Source organism: Theropithecus gelada, chromosome 7a (genome assembly GCF_003255815.1).
Source record: "Theropithecus gelada isolate Dixy chromosome 7a, Tgel_1.0, whole genome shotgun sequence".
NCBI lineage: Eukaryota > Metazoa > Chordata > Mammalia > Primates > Cercopithecidae > Theropithecus > Theropithecus gelada.
Window position 1 is genome coordinate 39,790,343 of NC_037674.1, and position 22,755 is coordinate 39,813,097.

Below are 22,755 nucleotides of genomic sequence, written 5' to 3' on the forward strand. Positions count from 1 at the left end.
TCCTCATGCCCTATCTCATTGCACAGTGGTTTTTTTTGTTGTTGTTGTTGTTTGTTTGTTTTTTTGAGATGGAGTCTCGCTTCTTTGCCCAAGTTGGAATGCAGTGGCGCATTCTCGGCTCACTGCAATCTCCGCCTCCTGGGTTCAAGCAATTCTCCCGCCTCAGCCTCCCACGTAGCTGGGATTACAGGCATGTCCCAGCACACTCGGCTAATTTTTGCATTTTCAGTAGAGACAGGGTTTCACCATGTTGGCCAGGCTGGTCTTGAATTCCTGACCTCAAGTGATCCGCCTGCCTCAGTCTCCCAAAGTGCTGGGATTACAGATATAAGCCACCACACCCAGCCAGCACAGTGGTTCTTAAATGCTATTATTTCCTTTTCAGTTTAAGTGGCTTCTACATAGGTCTGAATTAGTTAATTTGAACTCATACTCCAGATTCCTGCAGAAAGAATCTGATAGTCTTTTCTCCTTGCCCACTTGCCAAGTAAGTTGCCAGAAAGAGTATCAAATATACATTTCCACCCAGGGGCAGTCTACATATTACTATAGTTGTGTGTTTGTTTTTGTTTGCATGTTCGTCTTTTTAATACCAATGATGATAATGAAGAATGCATGTTAGAGAAAAAAGAAAAAAGTACTGATGCCTAGTAAAAGTTCTTCACTGAAATGTGTGCTTTGCAGAAGCAATTAAACACAATTTTTATAAGGAAATAAAACACAGAGAGTGGTGTGGAGTCAACCTAAAAATTTCAAAGGTCTAGGGCATTAAGAAAAGTTACAGTATGTATGAATACAATTTCTGCCTAAATTTATTTATTTTATTTATTTATTTTGAGACAGAATAAATAAATTTTACTCTGTCATCCAGGCTGGAATGCGGTGGCACGATCTCAGCTCACTGCAACCTCTGTCTCCCAGTTCAAGCAATTCTCATGCCTCAGCTGCCCACGTAGCTGGGATTACAGGTATGTGCCACCACATCCAGCTAATTTTTGTATTTTTAGTAGAGACAGGGTTTCACCATGGTGGCCAGGCTGGTTTCAAACTCCTGACCTCAGGTGATCTGCCCACCTTGGCCTCCCAAAGTGCTGGGATTACAGGTGTGAGCCACTGCAACTGGCATGCCTACATTTATACCAAAGAAAATCTTGGCCGGCGCGGTGGCTCATGCCTATAATCCCAGCACTTTTGGAGGCTATGGCAAGCGGATCAACTGAGGTCAGGAGTTCAAGACCAGCCTGGCCAAAATGGTGAAAACCCATCTGTACAAAAATACAAAAATTAGCCAGGCATGATGGCAGGTGCCTGCAATCCCAGCTACTTGGGAGGCTGAGGCAGGAGAATTGCCTGAACCTGGGAGGTGGAGGTCGCAGTGATCCCAGATCATGCCATTGTACCCCAGCCTGGATGACTGAGCAAGACTCTGTCTCAAAAAAAAAAAGAAAAGAAAAGAAATCTTTAAGTCATGCTAAATGGGTGTGCTTGCATTGCTCAGGCAGAAATGTAATTTAACAAACGATAGTAATAGTAAATTGCATTATAATATGCAATAGTAAATTACATTAAAATATATGACTTATGAGAAAAGAATGCCTTTTTTTTTTTCTTTTTATGGAGACAAGGTCTCACTCTGTCACGCAGGCTAGAGTGCAGTGGTGTGATCACAGTTTACCGCAGCCTCGCCTCCTGAGCTCAGGTGATCCACTCCCAAGTAGCTGGGAACACAGGCGCTTGCCACCACACCTAGCTAATTTTTAGATTTTTTTGTAGAGACAGGGTCTCCCGATGTTGCCCAGGCTGGTCTTGAACTTCTGAGCTCAACCAATCTTCCCACCTCGGCCTCCCAAAATGCTGAGATTACAGGTGTGGGCCATGGTACCCAGCCACCTATGTTATTCTGGAGGACATACTCATCATAACATGTATGACATACTAAATTTCTATTATACGAAAAAAATTTAAGTCATAGTCTCTGCCTTCAAGCACTTAATGTTTTAGTTATGGAGACTGTTATGGTTAATTTTATTTTTTATTTTTTATTTTATTATTATTTTTTTTTGAGACGGAGTCTCACTCTGTAGCCCAGGCTGGAGTGCAGTGGCCGGATCTCAGCTCACTGCAAGCTCCGCCTCCCGGGTTCACGCCATTCTCCTGCCTCAGCCTCCCAAGTAGCTGGGACTACAGGTGCCCGCCACCTCCCCCGGCTAGTTTTTTTTTTTTTTGTATTTCTTAGTAGAGACGGGGGTTCACCGTGTTAGCCAGGATGGTCTCGATCTCCTGACCTTGTGATCCGCCCATCTCGGCCTCCCAAAGTGCTGGGATTACAGGCTTGAGCCACCACGCCCGGCCTGTTATGGTTAATTTTAGGTGTCAACTTGGCCAGATTAAGAAATACCTAGAGGGTCTGTAATCCCAGCACTTTGGGAGGCTGAGGTGAGAGGATCACCTAAGGTCCGGAGTTTAAGACCAGCCTGACCAACATGGAGAAAAACCGTCTCTACTAAAAATACAAAATTACCCTGGTGTGGTGGCGCATGGCTATAATCCCAGCTACTCGGGAAGCTAAGGCAGGAAAATCACTTGAACCCGGGAGGCAGAGGTTGTGGTGAGCTAAGATTGCACCATTGCACTCCAGCCTGGGCAACAAGAGGAAACTCAGTCTCAAAAAAAAAAAAAAAAAAAAAAGAAAAAGAAAAAGAAATACCTAGATAACTTGTAAAGCATTACTTCTGGGTGCCTTTGAGGGTGTTTCCAAAGGAGACTGGCATGTGAGTCAGTGGACTGAGCGGGGCAGATTTGCTCTCAATGTGAGTGGGCACTATCCAATTGACCGAGGACCCAGAACAAAAAAGGTGAGAAAAAATATTTCTTTCCTTCTGGAGCTGAGACACTCTTCTCCTTCTGCTCTCAGACATCAGAACTCCAGGCCCTCTGCCTTGAGACTTGAAGATTTCACAACTTAGACTGAACCAGCTACCAGCATTCCAGGGTCTCCGGCTTGCAGATGGCCTGTCATGGGACTTTTCAGTCTCTATAATTTTCTGAGCCAATTCCCTGATCTGTATCTATAACTATCTGTTATCTATCCTATTGGTTCTGTCTCTCTGGAGAACCCTGACAAAGGGACTGAATAAATAAACAGGTAAATAACTTTGATACCTTATAATTATTATTAAATGTAGTGAAGTTTTACAAAGAAACAAAACTTCTACCCACAATTAATAAACATTCACAGAGTATTTTGTCTTTTTCTTTTTTTTTTTTAATTATACTTTAAGTTCTAGGGTACATGTGCATAACGTGCAGGTTTGTTACATATGTATACTTGTGCCGTGTTGGTGTGCTGCACCCATCAACTCGTCAGCACCCATCAACTCGTCATTTACATCAGGTATAACTCCCAATGCCATCCCTCCCCCCTTCCCCCTATTTTGTCTTTTTCTTAAAAAAAAAAAAAAACCTGGAAAATCATATGCTTTCCAAATTAATGATATCTATGACAATCTAAATGGAATGTAAATCAATACACTTAGGAGGTTTTGTTTTGTTTTGTTTTGTTTTTGTAACAAGGCCTTGCTCTGTCGCCCAGCCTGGAGTGCAGTGGTGCAATCAGGGCTCATTCCAAGCTTGACCTTCCAGGCCCAAGTGATCCTCCCACCTCAGCCTTCCAAGTAGCTGAGACCACAGGCATGTGCCACCACACCAGGCTTTTTTTTTTTTTTTTTTTTCATTTTTATAGAGCTGGGGATTCTCCTTATGTTGCCCAGAATGCTCCGGAACTCCTGGGCTCAAGTGATCCTCTTGCCTCTGATTCCCAAAGTGCTGACATTACAGGCGTGAGCCACTGCGCCCAGTGTGCGTGTGTGTGTGTGTGTGTGTCTCTGCGTGCGCTTGAGTGATCCTCCTGCCTCGGCCTCCCAAAGCGCTGGGATTACAGGCATGAGACACTGCGCCCGGCCAGTACACTTACGATTTTAATTATAATATTTACGCGAATGAAAACACTAGCAAAAAGGTAAAACAGCTGCCAATTTAATGCGACCACTTAGTCTAAACAGGCTAGTAGAAATGAAGAACTTTTAACCTGTAAATGCAACAAAAAGCCAGAAATGAATGGGAAGACATGTCCAGAAAAGTTTGGCTAAATTTTCCCCAGTCCATTGTCTTAACAGGTTAGGGAATTGCAGACGGCACTTAAATATGGTAATTCTGGGTTGAGAACTCGTGTGGAAAGTCCTCAAAGCCAAATTCCAACTCCTGTTTTACTGTTTTATCCCCTCGAGCCATGGAAAATACATGGCTCAAAAAATAAAATAGAAGTTTTAGCGGTGTGAATCTAGTAGTCGACTATAGGGGGTATTAAAAATAAGCACTCCATCCTGGCTAACACGGTGAAACCCTGTCTCTACTAAAAATACAAAAAAATTAGCTGGGCATGGTGGAGGGTGCCTGTAGTCTCAGCTACTTGGGAGGCTGAGGCAGGAGAATGGCGTGAACCCGGGAGGCGGAGCTTGCAGTGAGCCAAGATCATGCCACTGCACTCAAGCCTGGGCGACAGTGCGAGACTCCGTCTCAAAAATAAATAAATAAATAAAAATAAAAATAAATTAAACCACCACCAGAGCAAAAACTTACAGCGCTTACAATACCTTCCACGTGCTGTTTTATTTTACATAAAACCATGACGATTAAAAAGCTGGTCTCTCAGTTTTCCGGGTATTGGTTTGTTTCCCCCCTAAACTGTCGTTTTTATAGGCACTTGCACTGTCTTCTCAGCAGAAGTGCCAATGGCCTTCCTCGAGTCCTACGTTTAGCGATAGCAAGAATCACGCACTGACAGAGCTCGACTCTGGTGGGTACAAGGAAGTAGACAAGGAAGCAGGAAGAAACAAGAGGCGCACAGGTGGGCGGGATCCGCACTGGAGGCGGTGCGACCTTGCGGGGCGGTGCAAGCTGGCGGAACCCGCGTGAGTGAGGTTGGTGTTGCGAAGGGAACTAGTCCGGTGCAGGACGTGGGGCTTTTGCAGCCCAGCTGGTTCCGGCTGGGGAAGATGGCGGTGGCTGGGGCGGTGTCCGGGGAGCCGCTGGTGCACTGGTGCACCCAGCAGTTGCGGAAAACTTTCGGCCTGGATGTCAGCGAGGAGATCATTCAGTGAGAACAGTTGGGGTCCAAGCGGGGAAGGAGCTCTGGGATGTGCACTGCCTGAGCGAACAGGGAAGCGGGGAGGACTGAAAAGTTAAGAGAGAAATGTGATAAAGGGGCTGCAGTCTGTAGTCTGTAGGCGTCGAATTCTGGCCTCCGCCTTTGTAGTTTAGTTTCTGGAATAGGGTGTCCGGCTCCGCAATCTGCCGTTCAGGCTTTTTTTCCTGGGAAGACGCCCAGTCTGTAATAATTAGTACTGCATGACTGTCCCAGGAGCCAGTTTCCTTTCTAGAGAGAAGGGGCAGGTCAAATTGTATTTCCTAACTCTTAACTCCTTATTTATTTATTTATTTATTTATTGTTGTTATTATTGAGACCGAGTCTCTGTCGCCCAGGCTGGAGTACAGTGGCGCGATCTTGGCTCACTGCAACCTCCGCCTCCCGGGTTCAGGCGATTCACTTGCCTCAGCCTCCCAAGTAGCTGGGATTACAGGCACGCACCATCACACCCGGCTAATTTTTTAAAATTTTTAGTACAGTCGGGGTTTCACCATGTTGTCCAGGCTAGTCTCCAACTCCTGACCTCAAGTGATCCGCCCGCCTCGACCTCCCAAAGTGCTGGGATTACAGGCGTGAGCCACCGCACCCAGACATACTCTGAACATTTTAGTGGGCCCAGTCTGAGTTGTGTCAGTACGGCCAATAGGGTCAGCTGTGTCAATAGGACCTAGAATTTAAGTGGAAGCAGCGTGGAAGAGTACAAATAGCTTCCGACTCTGGAGTTGCAGGTTCTATATTCTGTTGTCGTTTACCTGTTTTAGAACCCAAGACAACTTAATTTTTCTCTCTGTACCCTGGTTTCTTCATCTATAAGATGAATCATTAGTAGGCATGCTTTATGACTCTTATGAAATGGAGATGGTAAACATGATTTAATATCTGCTTTCAACTGATTAAAGAACATTTGTTGCACTGTTACCCGCCAGATATTGGGGTAACAAAGACAAGACAGTTGGGTTCCCCTTCGTTGATGACTGCTGAGATTGGGGAAGTGAAGGGGCTTGTTGGAGCACAAAATAAATGATCCTTATTAAGATTTGAAAAACTCGGAAGGTTTACTGGAAAGGATGACTTTCACCTGAGAACTAAGGAATAGACAGAGGTGGAGGTCCAAAGTGTTCAGGCAGGGGAGAAAGCTGCAAAAATGGGACTTGATCAAAGAACTGAAAGTGTTCCTTAATTTGATTCCTTGGTCACTAATGCTGAAACCTAAATTGCAGTTCTAGGGCTTTTGTAGGAAGTAAGATGAGTTTCTGAGTTTGGGAGAAAATAGACTTTTGGCAAGGAAAGAGTTAAAGTAGGCTATTTTAATGGATTTTTTTGAGGCCCTAGGAGATGGCTCAAGCCCTTATTCCCAGCACTTTGGGAGGTGGAGGTGGGAGGATCGCTTGAGACTGGGAGTTGGAGAGCAGTCTGGGCAACATAGCGAGACCCTGTCTGTACAGAAATAAAAAAAGTAAACAACAAGATAAGGGATTTTTTTGAAGAGTAGAATAGACAACAAAACAACAGCAAAATCTTATGGTTTGGCTTCACCCTTGCTTGAAGGCAGTCAAATTAAGTATTTAGTAGTTTTCAAACATTTTTTAAAGCAGTGGAATGCTATCAAATGAAATAATGCAACTTTGCAATATATAAAACAGAAAAGTGTTTTTTACGAATATAAGTTCAAACTTTTCACTTTTTTTTTTTTTTTTGAGACGGAGTCTTGCTCTGTTGCCCAGGCTGGAGTGCAGTGGTGTGATCTCAGCTCACTGCAACCTCCGCCTCCCAGGTTCAAGCGATTCTCCTGCCTCGGCCTGCCAAGCAGCTGGGATTACAGGTGTGCACCGCCATGCCTGGCTAATTTTTGTATTTTTAGTAGAGATGGGGTTTCATCATATTGACCAGGGTGGTCTCGAACTCCTGACTTCAGATCCACCTGCCTTGGCTGCCCAAAGTGCTGGGGTTACAGGCGTGAGCCGCCGTGCCTGGCCCAATTTTCACATATTTATTATAAAGTTACCCAGTATTAAAAAAAAAAAAAGATTGAGGTGGCCAGGCGCAGTGGTTCCTGCCTATAATCTAAGCACTTTGGGAAGTCAAGGCAGGCAGATCACTTGAGGTCAGGAATTTCAGACTAGCCTGGCCAACATGGTGAAACCCCCACTCTACTAAAAATACAAAACTTAGCTGGATGTGTTGGAGAGTGCAGGTCGTCTCAGCTACTCGGAAGGCTGAGGCAGGAGAATCCCTTGAACCTGGGGGCAGAGGTTGCAGTGAGCTGATATCGCACCACTGCACTCCATCCTGGGTGACAAAGTGAGACCTCGTCTCAAAAAAAAAAAAAAAAAAAAAAAAGGAAAAACGAAAGATTGAGGCTATTTTTGATAAATTAACAGTTTGAAACAGGGTAAGAATGATAGATGTAGTCTTCTCAGTCTAGAATCCAGTTGTGTTTTGTTTGGATTACACAGTATCAAGAACATGGTTTCTCAGGCCAGGTGTGGTGGCTCATGCCTGTAATCCTAGCACTTTAGGAGGCCAAGGCAGGCAGATCAGGAGGTCAGGAGTTCAAGACCAGCCTGGCCAACATGGTGAAACCCCATCTCTACTAAAAATACAAAAAAAAATTAGCCAGGTGTGGTGGCGGGCACCTGTAATCCCAGCTACTCAGGAGACTGAGGCAGGAGAATCACTTGAACCCAGGAGGGAAAGATTGCAGTGAGTCGAGATCTCACCACTGCACTCCAGTCTGGGCGACAGAGCAAGACTCCATCTCAAAAAAAAAAAAAAATTGTATTCCCCCTGGGAAGAAGGTCAGTGCCCATCGGCATGTATTATGCTAAGATACTATTTGAATCATTTGTTAGGTATTCACTAGTATGCACAACAGGCTGTTATGCCATGATGAAAGCATTTGCTGTGCCTTGCCTGGCATTTAATTGAGAATTACCCAGGTGTACATACTACAGTAATGTACTAACTTGAACAATTTTATATGAGTGACCTGAATTTTTAAAATAGCACAGAGCTATTAACTTTTTTTTTTTTCTTTTTTGAGATGGAATCTCACTCTGTCACCCAGGCTGGAGTGCAGTGACAGGATCTTGGCTCACTGCAACCTCTACCTCCCAGTTCAAACAATTCTCCTGCCTCAGCCTTCCCAGTAGCTGGGACTACAGGCTCGTGACACTATGCCCAGCTAATGTTTGTATTTTTAGTAGAGATGGGGTTTCACCATGTTGGCCAGGCTGGTCTCTAACTCCTGACCTCAGGTGATCCACCCGCTTCAGCCTCCCAAAGTGCTGGGAGCTACCATGCCCCGCCATTTTCGTTTGTTTGAGACAGAGTCTCATTCTGTTGCTCAGGCTGGAATGTAGTAATGCAATCATGGCTCTGCAGCCTTCACCTCTGAGACTCAAAGAATCCTTCCACCTCAACCTCCCAAGTAGCTAAGACTACAGGCACGTGCCTCTATGCCTGGCTAATTTTAATTTTTCTTCTAGAGCCAAGGTCTCCCTATGTTGCCCAGGCTGGTCTGAAACTCCTGGGCCCAAGTGATCCTCCAGCCTCAGCCTCCCAAATTGTTGGGATTACAGGCATGGGCTCCCGCACCCAGTCAGAAGATTCTCTTAATGAGGCCCAAAGGCACAGATTTGTTTACCTCTAGAGCATAATTCTGCAGTTCCACCACTACACTATGAAAAGAATGCAGTACATATGCTACCAATCATGGGACAATTTCATAATTTTTACAAATTTAAAGGATATAGCACGATGATAATTTTCTTACGTTCCATATCATTGTGTCTGAATTACAGTTTCTTCAGGTTTTGTACTGTCTTCAGTGTCTTATATGTTAATTTGTAAGTAATTTTTATCACTTCTTTCTCCTGTAATGATAAGATGTTCACTGTAGAAAACTAAAAAAATCAGAAAAGGATAAAAGAGTAAACCAAAATTACCGTAATACTACAACCCAGAAATAAGCACTGTTTCTTTCTGTTTTTTCCAGTATATATAATAATGTAATACTTTTGAAAACATATTTATTGGCTGGGAGCAGTGGCTCATGCCTGTAATCCTAGTACTTTGGGAGGCCGAGGCGGGTGGATCACGAGGTCAGAAGATCGAGACCATCCTGGCTAACACGTTGAAACCCCGTCTGTACTAAAAAATACAAAAAATTAGCCGGGCGTGGTGGTGGGCACCTGTAGTCCCAGCTACTCACGAGGCTGAGGCAAGAGAACGGCGTGAACCCGGGAGGCAGAGCTTGCAGTGAGCTGACATGGCACCACTGTACTCCAGCCTGGGCGACAGGGTGAGACTTTGTCTCAAAAAAAAAAAAAAAAGTAAGAAAAAAGAAAATAAAAATAAAACTACCTTTAATCCCATCACTCACTAGTAATCATTTTGGTGTATAACTTTTTTTCCTACACATAAGTGTATGTATGTATACCTTCATACCAGTTAGGATCATATCATATTTCTAGCATCTAGCATAGTACTTGGCTCAAAGTAAACACTCTAATAGATTAATGAATGGTTTTTACTACCTAGATCTCTGTTAAGATTACTGAGAAACAGTGTAAGTTAGTCTTGTTTCAATAACTTATGTCTTTGCCTCCTGAGGTATGTTTTGTCAATTGAGAGTGCTGAAGAGATACGAGAATATGTTACTGATCTCCTCCAGGGAAATGAAGGCAAAAAAGGTCAATTCATAGAAGAACTTATAACCAAATGGCAAAAGAATGATCAGGAGTCGATTTCTGATCCTTTGCAGCAGTGCTTCAAAAAAGATGGTAAGTTAATGTAATTAAGCAAATGTTGAAATATTGGTAAGTGGGCAGGCTTAAAGAATTTAATTTTTTTTTTTCCATCTTGTATTTCTTCACAACTAACTTAAACAGAATCATATGTATACATATTTTTAGTTCGGTTCTACTCAATCCATAATGAATATTGCTCTAGTTCTTTTTTAACTTAGAAAATATCACCAAAAAATGCCTGTTTACAGACACAAATGTGGCTTCAGAATAATTTGAAAAATTTATACATAAAGAAACATTTTTCAGTCATGTGCATACCTGGGTGTAAGTAAAGTGTTGATTGACTATAGTATGAATAGCATTTAGAGATAACTACTTAAACAGTACAAAAGACGAGCACCAAACTAAATAAGTTATTATGCAATCTACAATATCAGAATTTTGTTTGTTTTGAAACATGGTCTCACTTTCATTGCCCAGGCTGGAGTGGTGTGGCTTGATCACAGCTCACTGCAGCCTCTGCTTCCTGGGCTCAGATGATTCTCCCACCTCAGCTTCCTGAGTAGCTGGGACTTCAGGAGTGTGTTACCACACCTGGCTAATTTTTTTATTTTTTTCTAGGGATAGGGTCTCACTCTGTTGTCCAGACTGCTCTCAAACTCCTTGGTTCAAACGATCCACCTGCCTCGGCCTCTCAAAGTGCTAGGATTATACATGTGAGCCACTGAGCCTGATTTTAGAATATCAGATTTTAATTTAACTTAAAACCAGCCACTTGTTTGAGTTCTTTTTCATTGACTGCACTCTTAAAAATGATGATTTAAATTTTATTCTGGTTTGGCAGGAAAAGATAATTAAAAATCTTCCCGATGATATCTTGACTCTAAATATTAAGCGTCACCTTAGTTTATTAGCTATAGAAGTTCACCAGGAATCCTCTTATCAATCTGTGTGTGTGTATTTTTTTTTCTATCTTCAAAGAAATTTTAGATGGGCAGAAATCAGGAGACCATCTAAAGCGGGGTAGGAAGAAAGGGAGAAACAGACAGGAAGTTCCTGCATTTACTGAACCTGACACGACTGCAGAAGTTAAAACACCTTTTGATTTGGCTAAGGTGAGTGCTTATAGATTGAAGCTTTTTCTGGCTATTGGAGAAGAGGAAGTGACTAATACATTTCAGAGAGCAAAGTGTACAAATTGGTCTAGAATGGCAATTTTTCAACAAATGCATGAATTTTAGGAGGAAAAATTATATGTACTCCTTTCTCTATGGTAGATTTTTTCTTTGGCAACCTGATTAGTATTATAAAGGCATCTTTGCTTCCCCCCCCCCCCCCCCCCCCCCCCGCCAAGAAGGAGTCTTGCTCCATCGCCGAGACTGGAGTGCAGTGGCACCATCTTGGCTCACTGCAACTTCCACCTCCTGAATTCAAGCAGTTCTCCTGCCTCAGCCTCCCGAGTAGCTGGGCGCTCGTCACCATGCCCGGCTAATTGACATCTTTGCTTTGATATGAGATTCAAGCAGATAAATATAAGTTGAAAAATATTTAATGAAGTGTGTCCCATGCGGCTGGTGCTTTTTTTTTTTTTTTTTAAAGTATGGAACGCTTCATGAGCTTTTTTTTTTGAGACGGAGTCTCGCTCTGTTGCCAGGCTGGAGTGTAGTGGCAACACCTCCTGGGTTCAAGCGATTCTCCTGCCTAGTCTCCCGAATAGCTGGGACTACAGGCACGCGCCACCATACCCAGATAATTTTTTTTTTTTTTTTTTTTGAGACAGAGTCTCGCTCTGTCGCTCAGGCTGGAATGCAGTGGCTCAATCTTAGCTCACCACAACCTCTGCCTCCTGGGTTCAAGCGATTCTCTTGCTTCAGCCTCCCGAGTAGCTGGTACTACATGCCCACACTGCCACGCCCAGCTAATTTTTCATATTTTAGTAGAGACGGGATTTCACCAAGTTGCCCAAGCTGGTCTCGAACTCCTGAGCTCAGGCAATCCACCCACATTGGCCTCCCAAAGTGCTAGGATTATAGGCGTGAGCCACCGCACCTGGCCCCGTTTTTGAACTTTAAATAAATGGAGCTAAATAGTGTGTACTCTTGTATCTAGCTGTTTTTGTTTGTTTGTTTGTTTGTTTGTTTTTTGAGATGGAGTCTTGCTCTGTCACCCAGGCTGGAGTGCAGTGGTGCAATCTTGACCCACTGCAACCTCTGCCTTTGGGGTTCAAGTGATTGGCCGGCCTCAGCCTCCCAAGTAGCTGGGATTACAGGCGCGCACACTACCACACCCAGCTAATTTTTGTATTTTTAGTAGAGATGGGATTTCACCATGTTGGCCAAGCTGTCTTGAACTCCTGACCTCAAGCAATTTGCCTGCCTTGGCCTCTCAAAGTGCTGGGATTACAGGCGTGAGCCACCGTGCCCAGCCAGTGTCTAGCTTCTTTCAATTTATGAGATTCATCTCTATTCTGGACAGCTATACTTTCTCATTCTCATTGCTACACAGAATTTTATTAAGTGAATACATCACAATTTATCCATTCTAATATTTGGATAGTTACCAATTCCAATGCAACAGTGAACATTCTTGTATGTATTTTTGGTGAACATATTTACACATTTCTGTTTAGTATGTATCTAGGAGTTGAATTGCTGTGTCATAGAACATGCATATGTTCAACTTTAATTGATATGAGTTTGCAGTCCTGCCAGCAGTGTATGAGAGGTCTAATTCTTTTGTATCTTTGCTAACACTTCATATTTTCTTTTTCAGTTTAGCCATTCTGATTGGTATTTAGTGGTATTGCATTTTGTTTTCGTTTTTGCATTATTTTTACGAGAAATTGAGAACTTTTTCATATGCCTGTTAGTCATTAGGATATCTTTTGTTACGAAGTTCTTATTTAGGTTTTTTTTTTTGCCCTTTTTTTTTTTTTTAAGATAGGATCTCACTCTGTTGCCCAGTGGCGCGAACTCAACTAACTGCAACCTCCACCTTCTGTTTGCCTGTTTTTCTATTGTATTATCTGTCCTTTTCTTACTGGTTTCTGATTGAGTCAACTTTATATTTATTTTTCTTATTTTATTGATTGCCCATATTTCCAAATCTGTGAATATCATCTGCTTTTAGAGGCATTCTTGTTTCTTATGATCTCCAATTTAGCTGTTTTTAAAGATGTCATATAAACAGATCTAACTGCTACATTTACCTTCCACTAGCCATAGTAATGGGCTGAAAGCTACTAGCAGAAAAGACAAGGTAATTACCAGCTAGTTTTTCTAGAGTATAACCTTTCCTTAGAAACTTGATTATAACTAATTTGTATTTCTTCCTTTCCCTGCCTTCTTTCTTTGTTCTTGGATAGTATATAAGTTGTTATTGAACAGAACTGAGCATTTTCTCCCTTGGCTTTTTTTTTTTTTTTTTTTTTTTTTGAGACGGAGTCTTGCTCTGTCACCCAGGCTGGAGTGCAGTGGCCGGATCTCGGCTCACTGCAAGCTCCGCCTCCCGGGTTCACGCCATTCTCCTGCCTCAGCCTCCCGAGTAGCTGGGACTACAGGCACCCGCCACTTCGCCCGGCTAGTTTTTTTTTGTAATTTTTTTTAGTAGAGACGGGGTTTCACCGGGTTAGCCAGGATGGTCTCGATCTCCTGACCTCGTGATCCGCCCATCTCGGCCTCCCAAAGTGCTAGGATTACAGGCTTGAGCCACCGCGCCCGGCCTCCCTTGGCTTTTTACATTGTCGTTAATTATTTGATGTTATTCTGATGTCTTTGTACAATTAGGCACAAGAGAACAGCAACTCCGTGAAGAAGAAGACAAAGTTTGTCAATTTATACACAAGAGAAGGACAGGACAGGCTTGCAGTCCTGCTCCCTGGTCGCCACCCTTGTGATTGCCTGGGCCAGAAGCACAAGCTCATCAATAACTGTCTGATCTGTGGGCGCATTGTCTGTGAACAAGAAGGCTCTGGCCCTTGCTTATTCTGTGGCACTCTGGTAAAGTATTTCTTTTCTATTTTATTTTACTGTGCTTTGTGTTAATATGCAGGGCCATTCAGATATCAAATAATTTCTCTTTTTCTTTTTTTTTTTTTTGTTGAGACAGAGTCTCACTCTGTTGCCCAGGCTGGAGTGCAGTGGCGCGATCTCGGCTCACTGCAAGCTCCGCCTCCCGGGTTCATGCTATTCTCCTGCCTCAGCCTTCTGAGTAGCTGGGACTACAGGCGCCTGCCACCATGCCTGGCTAATTTTTTGTACTTTTAGTAGAGATGGAGTTTTACAGTGTTAGCCAGGATGGTCTCGATCTCCTGACCTCGTGATCCACCCACCTCGGCCTCCCAAAGTTCTGGGATTACAGGCATGAGCCACCGTGCCTGGCCTTCTCTTTTTCTTAGTAAATTTCTTCCCTAAAATATCCAGTGAACTCGAGTAGCAGGGATATGATTAGTTAGAAACCCAAGGTTAGGCCAGGCAAGGTGGCGCACGCCTAAAGTCCCAACACTTTGGGAGGCCAAGGTGGGTTTTGGGAGGCTGAGGTGGGAGGATCCCTTGAGCCCAGGAGTTTCAGACCAGCCTGGGCAATGTAGGAAGACCCTGTCTCTACAAAAAAAATATATTTTTTTAATTAGTTGGGCTGGTGTGGTGGTGCGCACCTGTGGTAGCAGTTACATGAGGGGCTAAAGTGGGAGCTTCACGTGATCCCAGGACGTCCAGGCTGCAGTGAGAGAGCGAGTCCTTGTCTCAGAAGAAAGAAAGAAACCCCAGGTTATATCCTACTACTCAGGCCATTAATGAGAAGGGTTTTGAGAACATGCATTGTTGAGAGATCCAAGTCTTCTTGTGTCAGATTAACTTTAAGAAAACTATAGGGCCTGAAATGTCAAAATTTTTTGTCTAAGTCTTCAGTTCTGGTGTGGCGCCTAGCTCTAGGAGAACAGGGACACTGTGACAGAATCCTCAGGTCATTATAGCTTCTATTTCCAGGATACCACCTTGTCATAGCTCTGGTTTGTCTGAGAGAATGACCTCAAGAATGTAGTGATAATGACTCACAAAAACCCTTAATGAGCTATCTAGAAAGCTAATTTTACCAAGTTGAGCTGGCTGGCAGAAGCAGTGACATTTGGTGTTGGTAAAGGCATCCATTTTATATTACTTCATTTTCTCCTCTTTTCTGATGGGGCCCTTAAATTTTTTCTTTTCTTTTTTTTTTTTTTTTTGAGACGGAGTCTCACTCTGTCGCCCAGGCTGGAGTGCAGTGGCGTAATCTCAGCTCACTGTAACCTCCGCCTCCTGGGTTTAAGCAGTTCTCTTGTCTCAGCCTCCCTAGTAGCTGGGACAACGGGTGCACACCACCATGCCCGGCTAATTTTTTGTATTTTTAGTAGAGACAGGGTTTCACCATATTGGTCAAGCTGGTCTCGGAACTCCTGACCTCAGGTCATCCACCCTCCTCAGCCTCCCAAAGTGCTGGGATTACAGGTGTGAGCCACCGTGCCTAGTGAAACCCTTAATTTTTTCATATGCTCAGAATAAGCTGATAGACAATGGATGACCTGAAAAATGTAGTGTCTACTAATAAAAATGTCCATTAAATGGCAGTAAATCTCCTCCCATATGGAGCTTTCTCTTTAGAGCAAGCTCCTATAGCTGCTGGCAGGAATTCTGTGTGTCATTGAGGCAACTACTAGGAAGTATTGTACAGTGTTTTCTCCTAGGTCCTTGAATCTTTTAGTTCAAGAAACAATGTAAAACAGATTGGCCTTGAAGTCTGTTTGTTTGTTTGTTTGTTTTTGAGATGGAGTCTCGTTCTCTTGCCCAGCCTGGAGTGCAGTGGCTCACTGCAACTTCCGCCTCCCAGCTTCAAGCGATTCTCCTGCCTCAGCCTCTCGAGTAGCTGGGATTACAGGTGCCCACTACCACGCCCAGCTAATTTTTGTATTTTTAGTAGAGACAGGGTTTCTCCATATTGACCAGGCTGATCTTGAACTCGTGACCTCAGGTGATCCACCTGTCTTGGCCTCCCAAAGTGCTGGGATTACAGGCGTGAACCACTGCACCTGTCCCTTGTTTGTTTTTTAGACAGTCTCAGGCCAGGCATGATGGCTTATGTCTGTAATCCCAGCACTTTGGGAGGCTGAGTTGGAAGGATGACTTGAGCCTGGGAGGTGGAGGTTGCAGTGAGCAGAGATGGTGCCACCGCACTCCCATCTGGATGACAAAGCCACACCCTGACTCAAAAAGAAAAAAAGAAGAAAAAATAACTTACTTTCAAAGGATAAATATTTCCCACTGTTGAGAATACTGGATAAAACATATGATATTTTACCATAAAAAGTAACCCAGTTCTAATCATGAAGTCCAAATCTGACAAGAGAAGTTAATTATAAGAAGATGTCTTATTAAAAAGAACCAAAAGCCAGGTATGGTGGCTGATGCCTATAATCCCATTGCTTTCAGAGGCTGAGGAGGGAAGACTACTTGAGCCCAGGAATTCAGGACCAGCCTGGGCAACATGGCAAAACCCTGTATCTACAAAGAAGTCCCAGCTCCTGAGTAGCTGGGACTACAGGCACACACCACCATGCCAGGCTAATTTTTATATTTTTTTGTTGAGATGGGATTTGGCCATGTTGCCCAGGCTGGTCTCGAATTCCTGCACTCAAGCAATCTGCCTCAGCCTCCCAAAGTGCTGGGATTACAGTCATGAGCCACTGTGCCCAGCCTTTTTATTTTCTAAACCATTAAGTCATTCAGGGAGATGTGCAGTGATACAAGTTTTTTGTTTGGTTCATAAAAAAGAAATGGAAAGAGATCTGGAGAAAAACTCATTTGCATTTTTATATTTTGATGTGTTTGGATTAAAAAACACCAGTAGTCTCATAATTTTACCCCATCTAATGTGTAATTTCAGGTTACTTTTAGATATATCAAGAAAACAATATAATTTAACTATTGGATCACATGTCTTACTCTTATTATTTTACAGGTGTGTACTCATGAGGAACAAGATATTTTACAGCGTGACTCAAACAAGAGCCAGAAACTGCTAAAGAAACTCATGTCAGGTAGACAGCAATCTTCTAACTGGATGACTCGGGTGATGGGTGTCTTGTTGCGTCTGTGGTTGTTTCCCTTTTCTGTATTCTGGAGTGCAAGATGCAGTTTATTCACTCATTCTCTGTTTTTGTTTTTGTTTTTGTTTTTTTGAGATGGAGTCTCACTCTTATCACCCAGGCTGGAGTGCAGTGCGCGATCTCGGCTCTCTGCAACCTCCGCCTCCTGGATTCAAGTGATTCTCCTGCCTCAAACTTCTGAGTAGCTGGGATTGCAGGTGTGTGCCATCCCATGTGGCTAATATTTACTTTTTTTTTTTTTTTTTGAGATGGAGTCTCGCTCTGTTGCCCAGGCTGCAGTGCAGTGGCACTGATCTCAGCTCACTGCAACCTCTGCCTCCTGGGTTCAACTGATTCTCCAGCCTTAGCCTCCCAAGTAGCTGGGACTACAGGCGCATGCCACCACACCTGGCTAATTTTTTGTATTTTTAGTAGAGACGAGGTTTCATCATGTTAGCCAGGATGGTCTTGATGTCCCGACCTCGTCGTCTGCCCACCTTGGCCTCCCAAAGTGCTGAGATTACAGGCGTAAGCCACTGCACCCAGCCAGTATTTACATTTTTTTAGTAGCAATGGGGTTTTGCCATGTTGGCCAGGCTGGTCTTGAACTCATTACCTCAAGTGATCCGCCTGCCTCGGCCTCCCAAAGCATTGGGATTACAGGTGTGACCCACTGTGCCTGGCCTATTCACTCATTCTATAAGCATCTATTTTTTAGAAAAATTATTAAGATTACATAACATTAAACAGCAAAATAAATATTAGTATTACATTATAATCTAAAGAATAAAATTAATATTCTTGCGACCATACTTGTATAAATAACTGAATAAGTTAATAAAATGGAGAAAGGACAATGCTTCTTATAAAAGAATTCCAGTTAATAAAGTGCAAGAAATGAAAATACCAGAAAATCACAATTAGAACACTGCAGTAGTAACTGCCACAAGCACGATCCACCAATGGACTGAAATTATTGTGTGAAAGTTTTAAGAACAAGAGATTTACAATGTCATGGAAGACAAGATTGAAGAAACGTCACAGATTAGACTAAGGATATATGTGACGACTAATTGCAGTATACATCCAGTATTGGATCCTAGAACAGAAAAATAACATTAATGGAAAAAAAAATGTTAAAATCCAAATAGTTTGTTCATAGTGTTATACCATTTTTTTTTTTTTTTTTTTTTTTTGAGACGGAGTCTCGCTCTGTCACCCAGGCTGGAGTGCAGTGGCCGGATCTCAGCTCACTGCAAGCTCCACCTCCCGGGTTTACGCCATTCTCCTGCCTCAGCCTCCCGAGTAGCTGGGACTACAGGCGCCCGCCACCTCGCCCGGCTAGTTTTTGTATTTTTTAGTAGAGACGGGGTTTCACCGTGTTAGCCAGGATGGTCTTGATCTCCTGACCTCGTGATTCGCCCGTCTCGGCCTCCCAAAGTGCTGAGATTACAGGCCTGAGCCACCGCCCCCGGCCTATACCAATGTTAATTTCTTAGTTTTGATAATTATACTATGGTTTTGTAAGATAAGACAGTAACATTAAAGTAAGTTATGCGAAGGTTATATAGGAACTCTACTTATTTTCTAATTATTTTGTATGCCTTTATGCTTGAAACACACCTGACAAAAATAGTGAAGGACTTCCTTTTTTATTTTATATTTTTTTTTATTTTTTATTTTTGAGACGGAGTTTGCTCTTTTTGCCTAGGCTGGAGTGCAATGGTACAATCTCGGCTCACCGCAACCTCCGCCTCCCAGGTTCAAGCAATTCTCCTGCCTCAGCCTCCCGAGTAGCTGGGATTACAGACATGCGCCACTACCCTGGCTAATTTTGTGTTTTTAGTAGAGACAGGGTTTCTCCATGTTGGTCAGGCTGGTCTTGAACTTCCAACCTCAGGTGATCCACCCGCCTCAGTCTCCCAAAGTGCTGGGATTACAGGCGTGAGCCACCGTGCCCGGCCAACAATTTTTTTTTTTTCTTTTTCTGAGACAGAGTTTTGCTCTTGTTGCCCAGGCTGGAGTGCAATGGCACGATCTTGGCTCACTGCAACCTCCGCCACCTGGGTTCAAGTGATTCTCCTGCCTCAGTCTCTCGAGTAGCTGGGATTACAGGCATGTGCCACCATGCCTGGCCAATTTTTTTGTATTTTGAGTAGAGATGGGGTTTCCCCATATTGGCCAGGCTAGTCTGGAACTCCTGACCTCAGGTGATCCGCCCACGTCAACCTCCCGAAGTGCTGGGATTACAGGCGTGAGCCACCGCACTCGGTCAGTTAAGGGCATTATTTTTATTTATTTTATTATTTATTCATTTATTTTTGAGATGGAGTTTCTCTCTATCTCCCAGGCTGGAGTGCAGTGGCGCAATCTCGGCTCACTGCAAGCTCCGCCTCCCGGGTTCACGCCATTCTCCTCCCTCAGCCTCCTGAGTAGCTGGGACTAGCTAGAGGCGCCCGCCACCACGCCCAGCTAATTTTTTTGTACAGCCGGTGTTTCACCATGTTAGCCAGTATGTTCTTGATCTCCTGACCTTGTGTTCCCCATGCCTCAGCCTCCCAAAGTGCTGGGATTACAGGCGTGAGCCACTGCAACCCCCGCCCCCCCATTTTTAATTTTTTTAGACGGAGTCTTGCTCTGTCGCCCGGGCTGGAGTGCAGTGGGCGACCTTGGCTCACTGCAACCTCCGCCTCCCGGGTTCAAGCAATTCTCCTGCCTCAGCCTCCCGAGTAGCTGGGACTACAGGCGTGCGCCACTATGCCCAGCTAAATTTTGTGTTTTTAGTAGAGATGGGATTTCACCAAGTTGGTTGGCCAGGATGGTCTTGATCTGTTGACTTCGTGATCCACCTGCCTCGGCCTCCCAAAGTGCTGGAATTACAGGCATGAGCCACCGCTCCCGGCAGTTAAGGACATTATTAAAAGGAAAAACAATATACTCATTACCCACTACTTAACGCAAATATTTCATTTTGTTCCTGCCTTGGTTCATAGTACTTTTTGTTTTATATAGACAGATTGGTTGGGATTATAATGTAGTAATCTGTGTAAAAACATTTGTTTTTCCATTTTTCCAACTAATTCATAATTGGCTGCTATCTTACTATATATTCTTCATAATTGTTTTTAGTAGCTAAAAATAGTCTTTTAACTTGGTTTATTATAATATGATTATTTCCTAATTACTGGATATTTGTTTCCAAATTTTAAATAATATCACAAATCGTCACCTTTATTAAGATAGCTTTTGATTTATTTCCTTGTGATAAATTTCTAAGAATAATGTTACTACGTCAAATAATGTGATCTTTTTTTGACACTTGAGATGTATTTGCCAGATTATTTTGTCCAAATATCATATAAATCGCCGGGCATGGTAGCTTATGCCTGTAATCCCAGCACTTTGGGAAGCTGAGATGGGTGGATCACCTGAGGTCGGGAGTTCAAAACCAGCCTGACCAATGTGGAGAAACCCCGTCTGTACCAAAAATACAAAATTAGCTGGGCATGGTGGCACATGCCTGTAATCCCAGATACTTGAGAGGCTGGGGCTGGGAATTGCTTGAACCTGGGAAGCAGAGGTAGTGATGAGCCAAGGTTGTACCATTACACGCCAGCCTGGGCAACAAAAGCAAAACTCCATCTCAAAAAAAAAAAAAAAAAAATCATACTAATCTATAGCAATATTAGCATTGTACCCAGAAACCTGTTCACTCTTGAGTTTTGACATTTCAAATTTGTTTTAGTTGTAAAAGGCTATAATTTTATTATTATTATTATTATTTTTGTTTGTTTGTTTGAGACGGAGTCTCTGTCACCTAGGCTGGAGTTCAGTGATGTGCTCTCGGCTCACTGCAACTTCTGCTTCCCAGGTTCAAGCACTTCTTCTGCCGCAGCCTCCTGAGTAGCTGGGATTACAGGCGCCTGCCACCACACCCAGCTAATTTTCGCATTTTTAGTAGAGACAGAGTTTTGCCATGTTGGCCAGGCCTCCTGACCTCAGATGATCCACCCACCTCAGCCTCCCAAAGTGCTGGGATTACAGGCATGAGCCACCGCGCCGGCCTGTAATTTTATTATTAAAGAGGTTGCACATGCCTCTATATTTTTTTCAATTAGATGTTAAGGTAATCATTCTGAGAAAAAATGGTTCTGATTCTACGTACTCTCCTTGTTTGTTTGTTTTTAGTCTCTGTCAGGCTGGAGTACATTGGTATGAACACATTTTACTGCAGCAATTCTCCTGCCTCAGCCTCCCAAGTAGCTGAGTCTACAGGCATGTACCACCGTGTCTGGCTAATTTTTTTTTTTTTTTTTTTTTTTTTTTTGAGACGGAGTCTTGCTCTGTCACCCAGGCTGGAGTGCAGTGGCCGGATCTCGGCTCACTGCAAGCTCCGCCTCCCGGGTTCACGCCATTCTCCTGCCTCAGCCTCCCGAGTAGCTGGGACTACAGGCACCCGCCACCTCGCCCGGCTAGTTTTTTGTAATTTTTAGTAGAGACGGGGTTTCACCGTGTTAGCCAAGATGGTCTCGATCTCCTGACCTCGTGATCCGCCCGTCTCGGCCTCCCAAAGTGCTGGGATTACAGGCTTGAGCCACCGCGCCCGGCCCTGGCTAATTTTTAAATTGTTTGTACAGATGGGCTCTCATCATGTTGCCCAGGCTAGTCTTGAACTCCTAGACTCAAGTGATCCTCCCATCTCAGCCTTCCAAAGTGTTGCAATTACAGGAGTGAGCCACTGCACCCAGCCACCTAACCCATTTTGGATCTTGGGTGTATCATAATCTATGGCTCTCTTTTCTGGGATATATAAATTTATAATACGCTGTCAAAGAAGATAGCACAACCATGGAATCAATGTTGGCTTTAGAGTTATACTCGAGCTCAGATTTTGTTTCTAGGGACTAATTTCTTTCTTTCTTTCTTTTTTTTTTTTTTTTTGAGATGGAGTCTTGCTCTGTCGCCCAGGCTGGAGTGCAGTGACGCGGTCTCGGCTCACTGCAAGCGTTGCACCCCGGGTTCACTCCATTCTCCTGCCTCAGATTCCCTAGTAGCTGGGACTACAGGTGTCCGCCACAACGCCTGGCTATTTTTTTGTATTTTTAGTGGAGACAGGGTTTCACCGTGTTAGCCAGGATGGTCTCGAACCTCAGCCCCCCAAAGTGCTGAGATTACGGGCATGAGCCACTGTGCCCGGCCACTTGTCTAATTTCTAACTGTGTGAACTCAGTACATTTATAGTCATCTCTGAACTTTAGTTACTTTATCTGTAAAATAAAGATAATACAAACTGTCTTACAGGATTATTGTGAAAATTAAATAGCATATATACTAAGTGCCTCAGCATTTAGCAGGTTCTTATTAAACTGAAACTGTTCATTTCTGCCCCTTTTGTGAAATTTTCTTTTTTTCTTCCATTATTTATTGTTTAGTTTTGATAATATAAAAGTATATTTGGGCTGGTGTGGTGGATCATGTTTGTAATCCCAGTACTTTGAGAGGCTGAGTTGGGAAGATTGCTTGAAGCCTGGACTTTGAGACCAGCCTGGGCAACATAGTGAGACCCCCTTTCTACAAAAATTTAAAAATTCAGACACAATGGCATGTGCCTGTTGTCTCAGCTACTCAGGAGGCTGAGGTGAGAGGATCGCTTGAGCCTAAGTTTGAGACTGCAGTGAGCT

At 43.5% G+C, this 22,755-nt stretch overlaps 1 protein-coding gene across 2 annotated transcripts in view; it reads left to right on the top strand.

The window, feature by feature from the left end:
- Nucleotides 1-4,457: 4,457 nt before the first annotated feature.
- Nucleotides 4,458-22,755, top strand: part of TRIP4 (thyroid hormone receptor interactor 4) — a 71,032-nt gene continuing 52,734 nt past the window's right edge. Inside the window, exons 1-5 of one of the 2 annotated variants that reach the window (XM_025389533.1) lie at nt 4,458-5,239; nt 9,821-9,990; nt 10,939-11,072; nt 13,743-13,955; nt 16,948-17,026. In XM_025389533.1, coding sequence (XP_025245318.1) covers nt 17,020-17,026 — 7 coding nt within the window. In that variant the 5' untranslated portion in view covers nt 4,458-5,239; nt 9,821-9,990; nt 10,939-11,072; nt 13,743-13,955; nt 16,948-17,019. The remainder of the gene's footprint in view (nt 5,240-9,820; nt 9,991-10,938; nt 11,073-13,742; nt 13,956-16,947; nt 17,027-22,755) is intronic. The other variant, XM_025389532.1, reaches the window with a different exon arrangement.